The sequence below is a fragment of the Astatotilapia calliptera genome, chromosome 8 (genome assembly GCF_900246225.1).
Source record: "Astatotilapia calliptera chromosome 8, fAstCal1.2, whole genome shotgun sequence".
In the NCBI taxonomy this organism is placed as follows: domain Eukaryota; kingdom Metazoa; phylum Chordata; class Actinopteri; order Cichliformes; family Cichlidae; genus Astatotilapia; species Astatotilapia calliptera.
The window spans coordinates 1,384,852-1,405,556 of NC_039309.1; the positions used below are offsets into that span (position 1 = coordinate 1,384,852).

A 20,705-nucleotide genomic window follows, 5' to 3' on the forward strand; every position below is an offset into this window, starting at 1 on the left:
AAGCATTTCACTTCAATGAGCAGTTTTAGTGTTAAAACTGCTCATTGAGCCCAATAAACCGCTGCCACTGTGTGTGTGCATGCATGTTTGTGTGTGCGTGTGTGTGTGCATGCATGTTTGTGTGTGCGTGTGTGTGTGTGTGCATGTTTGTGTGTGCGTGTGAGTGTGTGTTCGTGTGCGTGTAATCAGGCAGTGACAGAACAATGCTTCATTTAGTCTTTATCTTAATTAAACACACTCTCAGTTAATCTGCTGCTTTCCATTACAAACTTCTTCAGGAGGCTTTTCAATTAACCCCGCCCCCTTCATCCTCTTCCTCGCCTCTTCCTCCTCTCCTCCATCCCTGCGTCCGTCCACTCTGCTTTTCTCCATGCTCTGTTCATTCTATCCCTCCTTCTAATTGTTGCCCATCAATCACTCCTTCTTTTTCTCTTTACCCTGCATGCATTTTCTCTCTTTTCTCTTCTTCTCTTTCCTCTAATCCTCCTTTGTTCTCACTTCTTCTCCATTTTTCTCCTTTTTCTTGTTTTCCCCCCCTCATCCTTCCTCTCTTGCTCCCTTTCTCTCTTCGCTGTCCTTTCACCGTTACAAATATCATTTCTTGGATCACAAATAAATGTTATGAACTGTGATTTACGGCCAGTTTTACACACTGTGACTGTCAGGTTACTGCCAGCCCAGCTCTGTGTGTGTGTGCTACGCACACCGTGAGAGGGGAAGTCATTTCTGTGAAGGAGCTTTCAGCCTCCGATCATCTTTAATCTGCTCATTTATGCAGAGCAACGTTCCAGTGTGTCGACACACTCACACACACACTGTGTTTATAGAGACAAATGAAAGCCTCATTATTACAAGTGTTTCGCTGTTACGCCGTCACATGACGAGCACCTCTCTGCACACACATGAACGAGGTTAGAGCTGGAGGGCGGGATGTCATCACCGAGGAGGAAACCAATTATTCTTTTAACTCAACACACACACACACACACACACACACACACACACACACACACACACACACGCGCGCACGCACACACACACACACACACACACACACGCGCGCGCACACACACACACACACACACACACAGACGAACTGATCCTGTCTTTAAGCTCCAGCAGCAGGAGATGAACTTTAATATCTGAAACATGATGAATAATTACACTGAGATGAAAAAGTCTGAATAAATAAGATCACAAAGGATCAAATCAAATCCTCCCTGTGATCACGACAGCCTCCATCCGCACAAACTAAAGAGTGGAGCCCGTCATTATAAATTAACCCTGAAAACACCCACCTAATAGTTTTTTCTGAATAAAAGAGTTATTTTTTTTCTGTGTTTACCAGTCTGAGTAAATGAGGTAAACAGCAGGTGGAGCTCACTGTTCATGCAGACAAAGAATGAAAACTGTCGAAGCTCCAAACTTTCTTTTATCTGCATGACTGATGAGAAAAGTCAGAGCGACACCTGCGTGACTGGCCGGGCGTCTTTTCAGGTGAAGAACCTGTGGCGCTGCGAGTCTTTTCACCGAGATTCATGAACAAATGTAGAAACTGTAAAAACTAACACTGAGCTCGCTGCTGTACAAGAAAGAAAATAACGGTGTGGCTTTTTGGCCTTCATCAGCTGCTTTGGCAGTAAAGCTGACCGAGCTTCGAAGAAGCTTCAAACGGACTGAAGCTCTGACACAGTGATTAAACTTGACTTACACGCTGCTCCCCGACTCATCACAGAAACAAATCAGCGAGTCACAGCGGCGAACTAGACTGACATGCATCGATTAGATTGAGATGGACCCCCGGCTGACCTGTGCCACGTGGTCACACAGAAGAAACTCTGGCAATCGGCTGGTCATCTCCTGAAAGTGAAATGCAATCGATGAGCAACTGCAGAATTTTCTGGGCTGTGGATCCACATCACACCACACACAGGTGATGATGTCACAGGTTTCATTTCTCAGAAGCTTCAGTGTCACATGATTCATGTAAACCATCAATCACTCGCTGCTCCACTTTGACTTCTGCCATCATTTGCAGGGTTCACTCAGTATTTTCCAAATATTGCAGTTGGCTCCCTTTAGCCCAGGGGCATTCTAGCCCATCTTTGGGGGTGCTGAAGCCACCCCAAAATGAATCAGAGCACCCAAAGATTTCTTACTTTTTTTTGACAATATTTGCTGTTTGTGTGACACGCTACTAAAAATATAAAAACCATACAGTACTTGGTTGGTACGTAATATTTTAACAACAAAAGTATAGATAACCCCCCCTTCCATAATGGATTGTTCCAGCTCTCCCCTGCTCTGGCTCTAGCGCCCTTTCTGCCAGAGCTGAGACGCAGCGGAGCGGAGGTGTGAGTGCCTGGCTTAAAACAGGACATGTTAGATGCATTTAGCCTTCAGTTACTCTTTATATAGTTGGTAGGAGTCAGACCATGTTTCTTTTTGACTGAAAAACATTACACCAGGTAACCTGCAGTGTTGAAAACGTGTTTTCCGACGATGTTTGCTGCCCTACAATCCATCCTGCTCTGTAGTAAAATCAGCGATATTTGACATTCCTGTTGCTAACATTGAAATGTATCCAGCCTATTTAAAATCTAAAACTTAAAATTATCCGTAGCCTGCTGTTGTTACCACTGTCCTGTTTGAAATGGAAGGAGAGAAGCTGCTTATTTTGTCATATGTGCCGATATTAAACCCAAGGTACTAAGTAGCTAACTAACTGAATGCCCATAAACCTTATAACTCCTGTTGTGTGTGTGTGTGTGTGTGTGTGTGTGTGTGTGTGTGTGTGTGTGTGTGTGTGTGTGTGTGTGTGTGTGTGTGTGTGTGTGTGTGTGTGTGTGTGTGTGTGTACAGATAGACAGCCAGGTTCATAAGGGATATGAGGAAAATTTTTTTTTAAAAAGGAGCCACATTCAGGTAAAAGTGGGTTGAAACATTTTGAGCCTCTTTAACAACATCCCAACATAACATTATCATTGATCGGGGAGATTAAAATTAATGATATATTTTTATGTGGTTCAGCCACAGCTCTACTGAAACCTCAGCCAGTAACAGGTCGGCCAACGTTTGCACCGTCCAGTTGTCTGTATGACTGCTGCAGTACGTGCATCACATTTGCTCACTATCAGAAAGAGCCAAACAGCCCTGGTGGAGCGAGCAGCTGTAAAGAGAAGCAGATGCTCTGTTTCTACAAATGTTTTAAGCTTGTTTCAAAGATTCTGTACTGCAGCTTTAAATGTTTTCCAAAAGCACACACACACTTATCAGTGTTTCTCACACTTGTTACAGTGTGGATCACCTGAGAAAATGTCAAGCTCTCCTAAGGACCACTATGAAAGCATGAAACTCATAAATCTTACAACACAAAATTATTATTATTAAATTAGTAAAATTAGCATCTGCAGTAAAGATTTTTTCATACATTGTATACATTCTACCACAGGCAAAGCTGCCTCCATATTTATAGTTTTTATTAATATTTGGTAATAATTTATTTGTAATAATTTATTCTGTGGCGGGAGTGTTTTTTATGTATCTGTATTATATTATACAAACACATTAAAAGTGAACCTCTGTCCAAAAAATGCACTCAGTTTACTTCTTACTCACTATGAGCATCATTCATCATTCTCCCAGTAATTAAGGTTAGGATATGTATTTTTTTTTATTCCAATCCATTCTTCTTTTGCAGCATTTAATAACCTTTATCACTTCTCCAACTCCAACCCCCGGCGCATGTGGCAAGGACTCCAGACCATCACAGACTACAGGACCACCAAACCCTCCCCCGCATCCTCTGATGTCTCCTTCCTCAACGAGCTCAACAACTTTTATGCTCGTTTTGAGCGAGGGAACCCCACAACCACAACCAATGCAGACATGACGCCAGACCACCAACCTCTGACTCTCTCCCCCACCGATGTAGGAGCGGTGCTGAGCAGGATCAATGTCCACAAGGCCGCAGGTCCTGATGGCATCCCCGGGCGTGTTCTCAGAGCATGCTCTGGGGAGCTTGCAGGAGTGCTTACAGACATATAAAACCTGTCCTTGGCCCACGCTGTGGTACCGGCCTGCTTCAAATCCACCTCCATCGTCCCAATACCCAAAAACTCCAACCCATCTTGCCTCAATGACTACCGCCCAGTAGCACTCACCCCCATCATCACAAAGTGCTTAGAGCAGCTGGTCCTAGCACACTTGTTGTGTCCTCCTGTCTCCCCCCCACCCTGGACCCCCACCAATTCGCATACCACCAGAACAGGAGCACAGAGGATGCAGTCTCCATCGCACTGCACTCTGTCCTCTCACACCTGGACAACAACAACACCTACGCCAGAATGCTGTTTATAGACTTCAGTTCAGCATTCAATACAATCCACCCCTCACAACTCATCAGGAAACTGACAGACCTGGGCATCAGTTCCCTCATCTGCAAATGGTCACTGGACTTCCTGACCAACCGCCCCCAACATGTCTGGCTGGATAACCGCTGCTCATCTACAATCACGATGAACACCGGTGTACCACAAGGCTGTGTGATGAGCCCTTTCCTCTACTCCCTCTTCACCCACGACTGCAGACCTGCTGATGGTTCCAACACCATCATTAAGTTTGCAGATGACACCACGGTGATTGGCCTCATCAGTGACAACGATGAGGCCGCCTACAGGGAGGAGGTGGATCGTCTGGCTGAGTGGTGCGACAGAAACAACCTGCTGCTTAACACCGAGAAGACCAAGGAGCTCATCGTGGACTACAGGAGGAATGCTGACCCACATCCACCCATCCACATTAAGGGGACGGCTGTGGAGCGTGTGAGCAGCTTCAAGTTCCTGGGAGTCCACATCTCCGAGGATCTCACCTGGACGACCAACTGCTCCAAGCTGGTCAAGAAGGCTCACCAGCGCCTCTTCTTCTTGAGGACTCTGAGGAAGAACCACCTGTCCTCAGACATCCTGGTGAACTTCTATCGCTGCACCATCGAGAGCATCCTGACCAACTGTATAACAGTCTGGTACGGGAACTGCTCTGCCTCGGACCGGAAGGCGTTGCAGAGGGTCGTGAAAACTGCCCAGCGCATCGCCGGAGCACCACTTCCTGCCATAAAAGACATCTACAGGAAGCGGTGTCTGAAAAGGGCTGGGAAAATCATCAAAGACCCCAGTCACCCATCACATGGACTCTTCACCCTCCTGCCCTCTGGGAGGCGCTACAGGAGCCTCCGGACTAAGACCACCAGGTACCGGAACAGCTTCTTCCCCACAGCTGTCAGACTCCTGAACTCTGCCTCCTGACATCTGACCCACGTTAACACATGGACTGAACATACACACACCCACAATGGACAACTGTACCCTCAAACACAATAATAACATGGACTGAACCACCACTCACAACCACTAGCACTTTATATACCTCTGTAGAAACTATCTACACCCTCACTTATCTTAACTGCACTACTGTATAGCTCTGTGTAAATAATCATTCTGTACATACGATAATTTTTAACCCTACAACTGTTTACAACTTGCATAGTTCCCATTTCTGTATAGCTGTATATCTCAGATTCTGTAAAGTTATTTATTTCATATTCTGTATAGTTTTTCATATTTATATCCTGTTCATATCCTGTACATAGCTTGTACTCACTACAGCCTGTACATACTTATAGTTATAGAATATTCACAACATACTTCATACCGTGTACATTATAACATACCATAATAGACCCATTTCTGTAATATACTCACATATCTATATTATTGCTAATATATATTGTAATATATCTATATCACTAAAGCACTTCTGGATGGATGCAAACTGCATTTCGTTGCCCTGTACCTGTGCATGTGCAATGACAATAAAGTTGAATTCTATTCTATTCTATTTGATGGTTTTGTTACAGACTTTTCAAAAAAGTGTTTTTCTTTTCTTTCACAAATGTGGGATTAAATTGTGTTAAAATGTACAAAACAGTGAAGTCATGTTTTGTGACGAGGACCCAGGCTCAGAGAGACTTGATGAATTTAAGAATCTTAAGATTTAATAAAGAAATTTACAGACTTGCAAAGAGATGGTAAAATTATGATGACTGATAACGGAGACGAAGACAGCAGACGACAAGGACAGGGAGGAACAGGGGTTTAAATGCACCAAGGAGACAGTCAGAGAGACAACTGGAAAACTGGAGACATTTAAGGATGACAGAGTAAAGTTTATCTTGCCTGGCTGGGCAGCTCTCTGGGTGCTCAGCACCACCAAAGCTCTGATCCTAGAATTGCCTCGCTTTAGCCTACAAACCGGATTCACGGCTTCCGCAAACCGAGCCGTGGATCTGTTCCTTACAAACAAACACGTGTCTCTGTGATTACTGCAGCCGCAACACAAACTAACCCCAAAATCTGATGAGTAGGAAAACAGAGAAAAGCAAAACTCTTTGAGTTCCTTTACTTCAAACCGCTCTCACAACCTTCCTTCTCACTGAGGACTTCCACACAGAAGGCTTTTACAGAAACATCAGATAATCCTGGATGAGCCCCATTTTTCAGCCTGAAAGTGCAGAGAGCCCTGACCTCTGTAGACACTAAATAATAACAGCAGCGTATTTCAGCGAAAAACGAGTGATGTTAGCAGCGCACAGGGATGTTGGTCAAAACTCTGTAACCCTCAGAAGCAGCTGAAGCTGAGTGGAGCTCATTCAGGGAGGTTTCCCACTGAGACGGGGTTTCTGAAAGCTTAACCAAACATCTGGATCCACCTTCTGATCCACATCCAGGAATTAATTGGCTCCTCAGGTCAGCGGTCCCCAACCTTTTTTTGCGCTACGGACCGGTTTATGTCGGACAATATTTTCACGGACTGGCCTTTAAGGTGTCGCGGATAAATACAACAAAGTAAAACCAGTACCGGTACCAAAAAAACACGATTTATTCAAAACACACAGGAAAAGACCCAGGGAAACCGAGTTAATGATAAAAATGATAACAAAAAACAACGCTAAAAACCAACTATCACACCCCAGCCTCAACTCGCAGCCCGGTACCAAACGACTCACGGACCAGTACTGGTCTATGGCCCGGGGGTTGGGGACCGCTGCCTTAGGTCATCGTCTTCTTCTCCGCCATGTTTCATAAAAATCACCATTGTAGTCTTTTACCAACAGATGGTACTGTAAACAAATTGATCCTAAACACTTTCAAACATCTGAAACGTACACCGGTGGAGTCAGACTCTTTCTTGGCAGATGGTGGACACGATCAGCTCAGGATAACAGTGGCCAGTCTATTGTGACGAAGGTGAGGGTGAAGGTGTAGCTGTTAGTTTACTGATTGATCTACCCTCAGCTATGACCACAAGGAGCAGAAATGAGCTTCATCTGCTGGAGGCTGAACCTTTAGAGATGAGTGAGGAGCTCATTCATCAGAGGCTGAGGATGGAGCCACCACTGGTTTGACATCTGGCCACATACAGCTGGGAGGGTCAGACCCAGGACATGCTGGCTTTGTCCCCACCAGAGGAGTTGGTGGCAGAAGGAGATCTGGCCATCTCTGTTGGCCTGCTGCCCCTGAGACGCGGACCCAGATAAGTAGCATTAAGCAGATGTTAATGTGTTAGAGTTCTCTACTCCAACCAACTCCATCAAAAGGAAAACTGAAGGCTGTCACTGAGCGTGAGCAGATTAACCACAATCTGACCCCAGAAATAGATTCTGCAGCACCAACACGAGGGCTAAATGCACACCCCCACAAACTGAACATCTGCAGGGATTCTTCACCCACATCTGGATGAAAACATCCCAAACACGGACATTTAGATTTCACATGAAAACAGCTCAGAGTTTATTATGCAGGACAGAAACAGAAACAAGACGACAGAGGAGTTATTTTTTATAAATCAGATAAGAGAAAGGCTGAAAAGTGTGTGTGTGTGTGTGTGTGTGTGTGTGTGTGTGTGTGTGTGTGTGTGTGTGTGTGTGTGTGTGCGCGCGTGTGTGTGTGTGTGTGTGTGTGTGTGTGTGTGTGTGTGTGTGTGTGTGTGTGTGTGTGTATAAAGCCCATTGGCAAACAGGGAGGTTGAAACAGTCAAATCAGGTAATCAGCGAGTGCAGCCATGTGGCAAGAAAGGAGATTGGCATACACACACACACACACACACACACACACACACACACACACACACAGGAAAGAGCATTAAATTCTACAGACACACAGACACACACATACAAGTGCGTGTCTGTGTGTGTCTGTGACGGACAGCTAATGATGATGAATGCAGGGTCACTTGATCACCATGGAAACAGCTTTAACACTGAGGTTAGTGTGAACTGTCCTCAGTAATCCGGACTAACAGAGTGATCTCTCCTTCAAGCTGTGTGTTTCCTGTGTGTGTGTGTGTGAACTCCTGGCTCGTGCACATGCCTGTCACTGGGTTTGTGTGTTTCCGACCTCAACGTGTTTCGTGGCGTCCGTGCTGGGATGACTGACGGCAGCTGCCGCACATACCGACACTTTAAAGTTTAATCTTTGGCGTCGCTATGGCACCAAACCCAAACACCGTCCTTCTGTAGGGTCAGAAGCAGGTGTCACTCTCAGAAAATGTCTCTGTACTTTCTCACCTGCTCACATGTTTGACGAGGACACAGAGGAAGTAGCTTTGCTTTCTGAAACCGACTGAATGGGACAGCGGCTTCTCTCAGCCCGCCATCTTTAGCCTCCACCTCAAAAACACAGAGCAAACTGACCTCCTACTGCTTCAAAGCTCAACAGGAAACTTCCTGGGAGCTGTTCACATACTTGTGAGCACACTTTGAACAGGTGTATCAACCAAAACTACAGTACAATCAACCAATCACAGGCTTCAGTGAGACTATCAGCAAACTTCTCTTTCATTCAGCACCACATCACAGCAGCAGTCGCCTCCAGGTGCTTTATATTGTAGGGTAAAGACTCTACGATCATACAGAGAAACCCAACAATCATATGACCCCCTATGAGCAAGCACTTGGTGACAGCGGGAAGGAAGAAACCACCAGCAGAATACATCTGCACGTTTGACCACACATTCGATTTCTGTTCTTCATACTTAGTAGTTTAGTATCGCATGTCCTTCAGCCGGGCATGTGGCGGCTTCAGCGCCTACAGAGAGGGTTGGGTCGCGGGCCCTTTTTATAACTGCTTTTAAATCATTGTAACTTTGTCGCAGGTATATTTGTGTATCGAGGTAGCACCAAGTGTTCACAAGGCACCGCTGTTTGAACACACACAGGGAGATCAGCTCTGCCTCGGTGTTACCGTGTGTGCTTCGCCAGAACATGGTCCAGGTTTGCGACACAGGGGACCTGTGTTGACCTGTGTGATGTCATGAGTGCACAACCCGTCACACGTAAGCCCGACTCAGACGTCGCAGTCAGCCCCCCGAAACAGTCGGGATTATTTCCAGTTATTAGCGTTTCTGTGGTCAACAGTCACTCGGCTGCACGCTGAGCACAAGGCAGCGTGGGTAATTGAATAAAACCATTACAGATGAATTATTAAAGATGTGGTTTTCATTATGGAGCTAACAGCATGTCAGCTCACATCAGAGCAGCTGGAGGCTGAAAGCACACTAGAGAAATTCTCTTTCAACTACTGCAAGGTTGTTCATTAAACGAGGGGGTGAATAGAAGTGTCGGATAATTTCCATCAGCATCCTGCTTCTGGTCCGAATCTGGAGGATCCGAATCTGGATCCTCCAGATTCGGATCCTGCACTCGCTCACTCAGCTAATCCAGGATCAGGACAGCCTGACGATCCCAAACCTGCTTTACGAGTCATTATTGAAACACACACACACTGAACTGTTGACCTGAAGCAGCACAGCAGAGTTTTTAAATGTCCACCCTAAAGGGAAAACTGATTCCGTCTCTTTGCTTTGATTGTTTGAACCCATCAAATCTAAAATGGGTAAAAGATGTGAAAGTGTGAGCTTAAAAAGAAAAACTTTGGCCTCCACCGATGAGAAATGTGGGATGATTTTCAGAGTCTGATCGAAAACCTGTGAACTGGAAACTAAACAACATCCTCACAACAACGAACAGGAGTGGTAGCATAAAAGGAGAACATCATGGAAGCAGCTTCCTTCTTCAACAGACAAGCGCAGGACTCTTTGCTGGTTCTGACTGGAGCCAGCAGACTGTCCTCCAGATTCATTCACCCTGAGGGCGTTGGATCATGTTAACCTTTGCACCACTTTTCACCCCCCCGGGTGATAATTAACCCACAGAAGGGGAATGTGAAGGTTCCTGCTTCATTACAGATCGTTCACTGTCCAGCTGAATTTACCGTCAGCCTTTTCTCTGGAGCATCACACGTGTGGTAACGCGGTTCATGTGAACCAAATTCAGCCAAACCAGGACAAATGTGAAAGCTTTGAACAGATACTGGTGTCCAAACTACAGGTTTGATGAAAACTGTGTGTGTGTTAGAAGCTGCCAGTCGGTCTGAGTGGACACACAAAAACAAGTTAAACAGCAGAATCGGTGGATGCAGCTGATGATTATCAGGACTCTGAGCAGCCAACCAGAACGCAGACTGATGGAAAAAACACAGCGACAATAATCACTTATTCTGTGTGTTTGTATAAAACGATTGTGTGTCTGAGCGCGTCCTACCTTCGGCAGTCTCTCCGGGTCTCCGGGGTGGCGGGGGATGACCTTCTGTAACCTCTGGAAGCCGTAATCGATGGTAGGCTCATTCAACGCTGAGGAGGGAGCAGGTCTTTTCATTAGACACCTCACAACATTAATATCCTCACATTTGTTCACTAGTTAAACTTTTTAAAGCCCAAAAACGTGAAACTGTCAGCTGCTCAGACTGCCGTGGATAAGACGTGAGACACTCCTCTCGCATTACTCGCAGATTACATGTGAGCATTTTAGATTATTTCTGGATTAAACATGTAAGTCGTGCACAGAGAGAACAAAGGAAAAAATAAATGTCAATGAAAATACTCCAGAAAGTTTACGGGCCGATTGGATTAGAACGTCTGTACTGACCGACGGGAGGAAACACACGGAGGCGTCGTTGTCACGCTGATGGGACACCACACACTTCAGTTTGAACCGATAATTTATGCTGCTCTTTGTCAGGTGTAATAACTGCAGCCGTGCACATCGCGGCGAATCTGCAACCCTCAGACACGCCGAATCCATCAGACTTGTTCATTTTTTGTTTTCCCCTCCCCTCCTCTCTCCTCTAACATCATTTACAGTTTAAACTGGTTGGGAGGTGATAAATCAGAGCGTCAGTGAACGCAGCCGAGCACAGCCAGGACTCAGAGTGTGTGTGTGTGAAGTGCATGAATCATAATCCCGTCTTGGTTCAGCTGCATTTAACAAGCTTTAGACCGACTCTCCTATACATCAAACTGTGTGTGTGTTTGTGTGTGTGTGTGTTCAGTCCTTGAAGGCTCACAGGGCGTGACAGGCAGCAGTTATAAGAGTGTGTTAGCTCTCCAGATGTCTGTGTTATCTATAGTTGTGCGAGTGGCTGTGACCTTGTGTTGTTGACTGTTACACACTTTACTGTCACCTGTGTTTCTTCCACCTGCAGTCGGTTCGATTCCTCCTGGATCAAACCTGAATGCATCCTCGCTGCGTCTTTAAGGACACGTGTCCACATGCAATTTCAAACACACCCAGCAGAGCAGTAACACCTGATCATCAGGTAAAAGATGTCAGAGCAGAGTTACCACGATGAGAAGAAGAGACCACCTGAACCTGGCAGCGTTTTCCTCTTTAGCTGGCGGATCAGTGACTGTTCAGGACGCCACGTTTGGCGTGCAGCGGGGCTGGTGGTGATGCTGTGTGGCTGTTTTTAATGACCTGTTATTGCGTGTTTGTGTTGACGTGACTGTTTTATTCTTATGTGTTGTATTTCATTCGTATGAGGCTTTTACCTTGACAACTATAGGTCACGTGACCATGACTCCACATTCAGCCCAGAGTCCCTGAGACACCTGAGCTGCTAAAAACGCTGATGTCACGAATGAATGATGCTCTTGATTCATGTTTTCTGTCTTTATTCATATCTTCATGTTTCACTGCAGTTTAATAAACTCTGGAACACCTGAACAAACCAGCTGTCACTAAAGTCTTTATCTGATTGGCTAATTGTCTGAAATCAAGCGCTCTAATCAGGCACACCGGCAGACAGTGAAACCATCCAATCGATAAGTTGTGATGGAGCGTCCCCGTGGTAACTGCTGAACTGATCTGCTGTTTATATTGGCTGCCAATAAAGATTTGATGGCTTTGAATTGATCAGACACGACACCGAGCGAGGATCTGTCAGTCCCGGCTATCTGAGGAGACGCTTCGGCTCCGCCCTCAGCGCTGAGTGAGTCGTCAGTAATCGTGCGCAGGCTGGCAGCGTTTTATGCTCCTGTCAGGTGTGTACACCTGACAAACATCAGCACAGCTTTATTTGTTTTTGGTGCTTCTGTCTGCCTGACAGAGCTCATTCATTTGGATGAGGAGACGTTCATCTCGATGATAAACTGAACCTGAAGAAATGTTGGCACTGTTGCGGCTCAGCTGCACGAATGACGTGTTTTACTGTGAAACAACAGTCCTGATTTATTTTGTATGTATTCGTTGACTTTAATAAGTGAGTTTTACTGTCAGACAGTTCAGGCTGCAGTGTCTGCAGAACAGGACGTCGATTCAGATAAGACGAGAAGCTCGGAGCGATCGACACGTGTAGACTGAGGCGCTGCAATTCCCTCACACTCAGGTCTGACCAGCAGGGTTCGCTCTGTGTGTGTGTGTGTGTGTGTGTGTGTGTGTGTGTGTGTGTGTGTGTGTGTGTGTGTGTGTGTGTTAGACATCTTTGTGAGGGCAGAAAAGTAGCTTACTACTATACTTGTGGGGACCAACAGTCACTTATGGGGACAAAATACCTGTTTGAAGACATTTTTGAGGCTCAAAATGTGGTTTTAGTGTCAGGGTTACAGTTAGGATATGAAAACGTGTGTGTGTGTGTGTGTGTGTGTGTGTGTGAGGGTGTTAAGGAAGTGAAAATCTGAAGGCGGGTCAGACAGGAGGCGTTGGAGCGATCAATACTTTGAGATCGATACTCATGGAAATTGCATGACTGCTGACGCCGTGTGTCTGCCTGAGCGCACACATTACCACAGAGAGAAACCATAACGAGCAGAGTGGTGTCGTTTATGTGCATCGGCGGGGTTTCCACCATTGATCTGCTCTACTTTACTCACGTACTTCACACGTACATCCAGCCGTGCATGTGATAAAGATAAGCTGTACGTCTATGTTCGTGTGTCATTGTTTTAGATGATTTCACCCACTGAGGACGGGTAATGTTAGGTAATCCCCCAACATTATGGTACTTGCTCCTTTAGTAAATACTCACATTATTCACGACATTCCTTTAACAGCTCAACGATTAGCTGGTTGCTTTTTGCACTACCATCTTATTTATTCATAATTTATTTATAATTTAAATACTTAAGAAAATTATTTTTTATAAATTGTACTCTGTGACATGAAAACCCTAATCTGATCGAATTTTATGGAAAAACTTCAGTCTGAGAAATATTAAATTTAAATGACATTTATTCAAGTTAAATGTGATATTAGATCTTGTGCCAGCGCTTCTCATTTATGTGTTGATCTGCCTCATGCAGAAAAACTTGACTGAGACCTGCTACCTGAGGAGGAAGTGATGTATTATTCAACATCACTTCCTGTTTTCTTTCCCCCAGTGCAAAGCAGGCAGTGCAGGGTGGAGGTGGTGGATCCCTCTGATCTGCTGAGGTATGAAAGCAGCTGCTGTGTGAACATGTGACTCGCATAAGTGAGTGTCAGTGTGAGGTCATTAACGTAAAGGTCCAGAGATGTTTCGGGTTAATGGGATTTGAATGTGTATAATTACTGCAATGCAGCATGAACGGAGATAAAAGAAACATAAAGAGAGAGGAGAGGAGGATATAAGGACACATGGAGAGAAGAAATGTTCTCCAGTCTGACAACAAATAGAGAAAGAAAGCTGGAGCAGTATTAATGACAGATGTTACCTGCACCTGCAGCGGTTCAGATGTTTGACCATCAGAATTTATTTAAAACTTATTACTGACTCATGTGAGTGCTGTGTGAAGTCAGGGTTGTTTTGTGGTTAGACTGGCCCATCGTGGCAGACAGACCTCTCCTCTGCCTGTTTCTAAGTCACTCCTGAGAACCACCTCTTGACCCTGACCTTTGACACCCCGTGAGATGTTGGTTTTAGTTGATTCTATGCTGTTTTATCTTGTTTTCTTGTTTAATATGGGGCTGTTTTAATTTCTATGTATTACGTGGTTTATTTATTTATTTTTGCTGTTTTCTTTTATTCTTTTTTTTTCACTTATTTTCTGTACAGCACTGTGCTGGCTATGTTAGAGTGCTTTATAAATAAAATTGGACTGGAAAAATAAAGCCAAAATTAGATGACCGCTAAATAATAAAAATAGAAAGTGTGAGACCACAGATCTTCCTTATTTAACTTATACATAAGCTTCATTTTCTTTTTCGTGATTTCTGCGTGTTTGAGTCTAAAAGAACATTCTTTAAGTCTGGAAATAAAGCTTTGTTTTAAAAAGGTGCCCAAATATCCCACCTGGTGCCTCCTGCTAGAGGACACTGGTAAAATGTGGTGTTATCCAGTCAGATGATCAGGAGCTGTCCTTACCTGTATAGACGAAGCGTCCCGGCGCTCCTTTACAGAACTGTTTGGACTTGTAGGACAGCGTGACCTCAACGACTCCGGGGATGTGCCGGGGCGGAGTCTGGACTCGGATAGCGTGAGGGGTTATCAGCTGGAGAGAGAAATAATAAGAGTCATCGTTGTTGTATTGACACACACAATACACAATGTTTGCTATATCGATCAATTATCCAACTGATCACATGGGTATTACCTCGCTCCACACCAACATGGTGCCAAAGACGACCTGAAGGCCATCAAAGAAGTTGTCGCCAATGAGGATGACGGTGGCGCCGCCCGTCGTCCACCCCTCGCTGGGACTGATGGCTTTAATGCAGGGAGTGGCTGCTGGACGAGAGACACCAAGAGACACAGAGGGAGAGAGAGAGAGACAGAAGTGTTAGGGTCTCATTAACTGAAGCTGCAGTTCCTCTAGTGTCCAGCAGAGGTTCCAGCAGGGAATCACTGCCACAGAGCTCCATGTTAAAACGTTATAGCACAAATGAACCACAGATGCTCAGAAAACAGAGGCCTGGAGCCCTGATTGGCTTTTATTAGGAATCCCAGTGTGAGCCACAGCCAATCAGAGAAGAGAAACTACATTTCAACTCCTGAAAAGCAGCCTCCGCACACATTATTTCAACATCCTGCATCAAAACATCCACATTTTAAACCAGCGCTGCGGGCCTGTCTGTGAACACTCAGTCTCTTTCATGACCTCTCCGAGGGGTCCAGGCCCACAGGTTGAGAAACATTGAGCTACATTACTACAGAACTGAAGGTCACACACACACACGCACACACACGCACACATAATGTTAATTGGGTCGTGGCTTTTATCCGCTTTAGCTTAGTTCACTCCAATAACACACACACACACACTCAGACAGACACACACAGACACACACATATTCAGCCGGTAATGACTACTTCTCTCTCGTCTTTCAAGTGCGGCTGCAGATTAATTATAAAGTGAAATGAAAGTACCGTGTGTGTGTGTGTGTGTGTGAGTGAGTGTGTGTGTGTGTGTGTGTGTGTGTGTGTGTGTGTGTGAGTGTGTGTGTGTGTGTGTGTGTGTGTGTGTGTGTGTGTGTGTGTGTGTGTGAGAGAGAGAGAGGTAGGGCAGCTAATCTCATCACTTGATGACTTGAAATGGCATTATAGCACCTGACCTCTCTTCTATTCGATGCGATTCTGTGAGCTGGCGTCAGGTGCAGACCTTCTGTGACGCTCCTGCGCTGTCGCTTCATGTTTTAGAAATAGAAAAATAAATCTGTTATAAAGTGACCCAAACGTTACTGACCATCACACCCTGAGAGTCACACACTGTGGCCGGGCTGTTCTGTCATCAGGGATGAGGGTGTGTTTGTAACACGCGTGCGTTTCACTCATCTGCAGTTGAGTCCACCTGGTCCTGAGTTTCCGCTGCATTCTCAGGAAACCGATCTAATATTTAAACACACGTCTGTTCGTAGAGCAACACAATGAGTGAACTCCGGCGGTGTTTTATTTTAGACGTGGAGAACATGGTGCATGGACGGCGACTTCCTGTGTGAGACGGTGGATCTGAGGTGGAGTGGGTGGCTGGGTGAACTCGCAGGTTTGAAAGCGTTCACGGCACGGAGGTAAGTGTGCAGAAATAACCGAGCGCAGAGCTGAAAATGAGCGAGAGCTCAAGCCCACGGGACATCCCCTCGCTTTGACTGGGAGGGGTGGTTTCCATGGTAACTGTCTTTAATTAGGAGGGCAATTAAAGAGGTTGAACGGCCCGCGAAAAGACACTCAGTCACACACATGCACGCATAGACACACACTGTCCTCTCTGGGGACCCTGAAGCGTCTGGTCTTCCTACCCACAATCCACTAGGCTGATTTCTCTGCAAAGAGCAAATTACACTCGTCTCTCTGCAACTGTCGGATCTCCTACACCAGTCAGACCAGTGACAGAGCTCTCAGTACAGGAGCTGACTGTGATCGGTGGACTCTGAAACTCTGACAGGAAGTTCTCCTTTGAGCACGCCCAGCCTGTCGCCATGTTTGGATGAAAGGTTGGCACTTGTTCATCAGCTCCACTATCTGAGTGAGGGGTGCAAAAAAGAGTTAAAAAGAAGCGTACCCTCAGACGGGTCCAGTCTCCGCGCCCGGCGGCCATGTTTGGAGTTGTTGTGCACGAACATGTTGTCGGAGACGGCGAGAACGTGACCATCCACATTCACCGTCGTTGACACAACCACCTGCAGAGACACAGCCAAAAACATTTAATCATGACAGCAGGAAAAGAACAGAAACACTGGTGATGTCACACTCAGTGTTGGGGAGTAACGGAGTACATGCACTGCCGTTACGTATTTAAAATACAAAATATGAGTAACTGTATTCAGTTATAGTTACATGTTAGGCTATGCTCTCTCTATTTTTGGTTTCCACGCTGGTGAAAACCCAAACAAAAGACGCATTAAGAGGCTCAAATGCACGAGTCTCAATCTCACGGCTCATAATGACGTGAAGAAATGTTTTTGACGAGCCCAGCTGTGAGTAAGCTGTTAAGACTCGACTACGCTGTGTTCATGTTTTCCTCTGAAACAATAAGCTCCGTTGCAGCAGTCTTTCAACGCCTCTCTCTGTCTAAAACTTGACCCAGACAACAAAGTAAAGCTAGTTTTCAGCTACGAGCCCGACACGAACCCGACGTATTAGCCAGAGGTCCCTTTACTACGGTTCAGAGCGGCGGACCTGTTTTATATACACGAGGAATAGTTTTCTATACGAGATCGCTGCAAAAAGTGCAGCCTTACCTAATGTCCACCTACTGTTACTCATTATATTAAGATTTAAACATCTAGCTGGTGTTGGTGTGGAGAGTAACCTTCAGTAATAGTAATAAATCACACAGCAATAGGATGTAGTTGTAAACAGCATGATAATATATTAAGTAATCCAAAGTATTCAGAATACGTTACTCTCACTGAGTAACGTAATGGAATACGTTACAAAATACATTTTGGGGCATGTAATCTGTAATCTGTGGTGGAATACATTTTGAAAGTAACCTTCCCAACACTGGTCACACTGATGATGTCACCGTCAGACATTATTTCCTCTTTAATTAAAGGCTTCTAAAACAAAATTAAGATTTCATAATGAGGAGGCAACAAACTGTAAACTCTATGCTTTGATATTTCTTTGACCTCTGACCTGATGAAAGTTTGTGGAACACTCTAAACGAGCCGCAAACAGGATGAGTATAAAGTGTTTGAACACAGGAAATAAAATGATGTGACAAATGTAAAAAGGTTCATTGTCTGAATGAACCCGCCTTCTTTATGATGTCACTGCCAGGTGCCAGGTTGTGGCCATTCATCATCTGTGGCTGGTTGCCGTGGCGAGGTTGTTGCCGTTGATCCATGGCGACGGAGCAGAAGGTCACGCTGAGAGCGAGTAGAAGTGTCCTCTGTCGCCACAGTGGCTAACCAGCACATCCTTCACCCTGCTGTCACCACGACAACCACACACGAGTACACACCTGACTTCACCTGTCTCCGTCCTCCTCTCTCTCCTCCTGCAGCTCGCTTGGCCCGTCTCCCCCCTCCCCCTGCCCCGCTGCTTTAAGTGGACTTAACATCCTGTCAGCGTGGCCAGCGCGGCGTGGCGGCGAGTGTGTGTGTTACTGTGTGTGTGTGTGCGTGAAGCTGTGAGACAACGAGCAGACGGAGGAGAGAGGCAGTTTCCTCGAATGACACGTCTCCTCTCTTTCAGCAGCAGCGAAGCTTCGTGAGTAAAATCTGTGGCAGCTGGATAGTGTAGTGATAAGACCACACACCTTTGGAGTGGAAGCTGCAAGTTCCATTCTATCCCAGCATCCAGTCAAGGTCCTGGGTAGGCCCCCCGTGCCAAACACCAAGCCCTACGTCTGCAGCTCGGACATGACACATTTCTCCGTATGACTGTGTGTGTTATCAATAAAGCTTGTTTCTTTCTTCCTGAGTGAATATCACCTGCTCTGCAAGCTGATTGGCTGGTCAGGTGGACAGTAGGTGTAGGGCATCTCCTTCCTGTAAAAACACATCTGTGGGATGAAGCTGCAGAGCTTTCTGAGGCTTTGAAGCTTAAACATTAGCAGGCTTCTCAGACTCCTTGGATACCCTGTTACTACGATAACCTCACAGCAGCCATATTAGCAGTTCGCAGCTAAACCCACCTGTCAGTCGAAGAGGCCAAGTTATAAAACATCTTCCCCCCTGCAGCTGTTACGAGGGGGGAAATAATCTATAGAGACCAACCCAGAGGTTGTTTCTCAATATGCATACTTGCATGTACTCGTGTGTACTTGTCTGGGCTTGTTGAAGCCAAGTATCCCAGAATGCATTTCGTCTAAAACTGAAAATCAGAGAGACTTTATTAAGCCCAGAGGGAAAGTGGCAACAGTGGATGACCGTGGCAAAGACTCTAAGTAAAGTTTGAAATATTACTTTTTCTGTATCACAACTTTAAAGATGTTTAAAGATGTAGACGTGTAAAGTTAAATATCGTTTATCGAGACATTGCCCGTTTACAAAAGTGCTCCAACATTTTCAGAGATGTCAGCTGACCGGGAGGTCGAGGCTCGTGAGAAACGCCTGAATCACGGCACTCGCTTTCGCCACCCAGTGGAAATTAAGCATGAGATGAAATTCACTTTGATGATCCATGGTTCATGTTTGGCTTATTTCAGTGTTTTATTTGTTCCTGAGCAAGTTACTTTGATTAAAGTTCAGCTTTATAACTGCATCGTTGTATTTAACTTTAATGTCTCACTGGAGAGCTGCCAGTATATTTGGAAATCAATCTTTGGCCCGTCTTTATTCTCTGGTGTAAAAATGTGCTGACTCTGAGTTAACACTAACAGATATTTTCATCCTGTTGTTCCAAACGCAGCATTCTCCTGGACTTCCTCGTGAACTTACGAGGTAGGAACTAGCGCGCTTGCTTGAGTAATGGCCGGTTTGTGTATCAGCCATGTACATGTACTGACTGACTGCTGCCTCTGCTGGATGCCAGAGGAACTGCAGGTTTGAAGCTCTTGGTCCCACAGACCGAGCTGGTGTAACTGACAACAGGCTGCTGGTGTTGTCTTGTTGTTTCTGGGTTCCTGTGATTGGCAGTGAACACCTGTACACCTGTGATATGGCAGGTGAACAGGTAACAGCGCGGTGAAGGAGACGCTATGTGAACCTGACATTTCTTAGGGTCTGTACTGACTTTCCTCCGAGCGACAGGTCGCAGAAGTTTGTTTTCTTTAATGGTGTCGCCGTTTTTTTCGTCAGCTGTTGGTGCTGCAGACATCGACGGACTCATCAACGTGTTGATGTGTTTGACGTAATGCAGCAACTTTTTAGAAACATGTTCATCACATAAATCGCATGCTGTCAGCTCATTCCATGTTTTCCTTACATAATAACATCAAAGTTTTTGTTTACTTTCTGCAGATTTGAAGGTATTCGTTTTTTTTCAAATATGTGTTTATGTTTTATGGCTCCTCCTCTCTCCTCCCACCTCCTGCTGGCTTCAGCTGCTCTTTTGGACCGTAACGGTACGATGGGTCTGATCAATAATGAGGATCCATCATGGGGCTCTTCTTCCTGATAAGCGGTGCTCGTTGTTAAGTGTCTGATGAATGAAGCTCTCGTGGTTGAGGGTTTTTAACTGCGGGGCGCCTGTATTTGCGCACTCAGTTAATCTGAGCTTCATGAAGGCGCTCGGGGTCAGCAGGCTCTCCCTGAGACGCAACACAGAGGGTCACAGCAGCTTTACTGCCTCCTTTATATTTACTGAGATCGTGAATGAAACATTTTTATGCTGCTGTAAATCCAGAGCAGCATTTTGATCTTTTCTTTTACTGAGTGTCTGCACGGACACGCAGCTACGCTTTCAAACATACCAACATCAAATCAATATTATAACACACACAACATGCAAAGA

General features: G+C 45.5%; 1 protein-coding gene across 5 annotated transcripts in view; it reads right to left on the minus strand.

Annotated features, from left to right (window-relative positions):
• The window catches only part of ebf3a (EBF transcription factor 3a), a 63,531-nt gene that overhangs the window by 11,763 nt on the left and 31,063 nt on the right, over nt 1–20,705 (minus strand). For 3 of the 5 annotated variants that reach the window (XM_026177799.1, XM_026177797.1, XM_026177800.1), the window contains 4 exons: nt 16,864–16,981; nt 14,962–15,095; nt 14,733–14,859; nt 10,658–10,746 (listed from right to left, as the gene is read on the minus strand). In XM_026177799.1, coding sequence (XP_026033584.1) covers nt 10,658–10,746; nt 14,733–14,859; nt 14,962–15,095; nt 16,864–16,981 — 468 coding nt within the window. The remainder of the gene's footprint in view (nt 1–10,657; nt 10,747–14,732; nt 14,860–14,961; nt 15,096–16,863; nt 16,982–20,705) is intronic. The other 2 variants (XM_026177801.1, XM_026177798.1) reach the window with 1 other exon arrangement.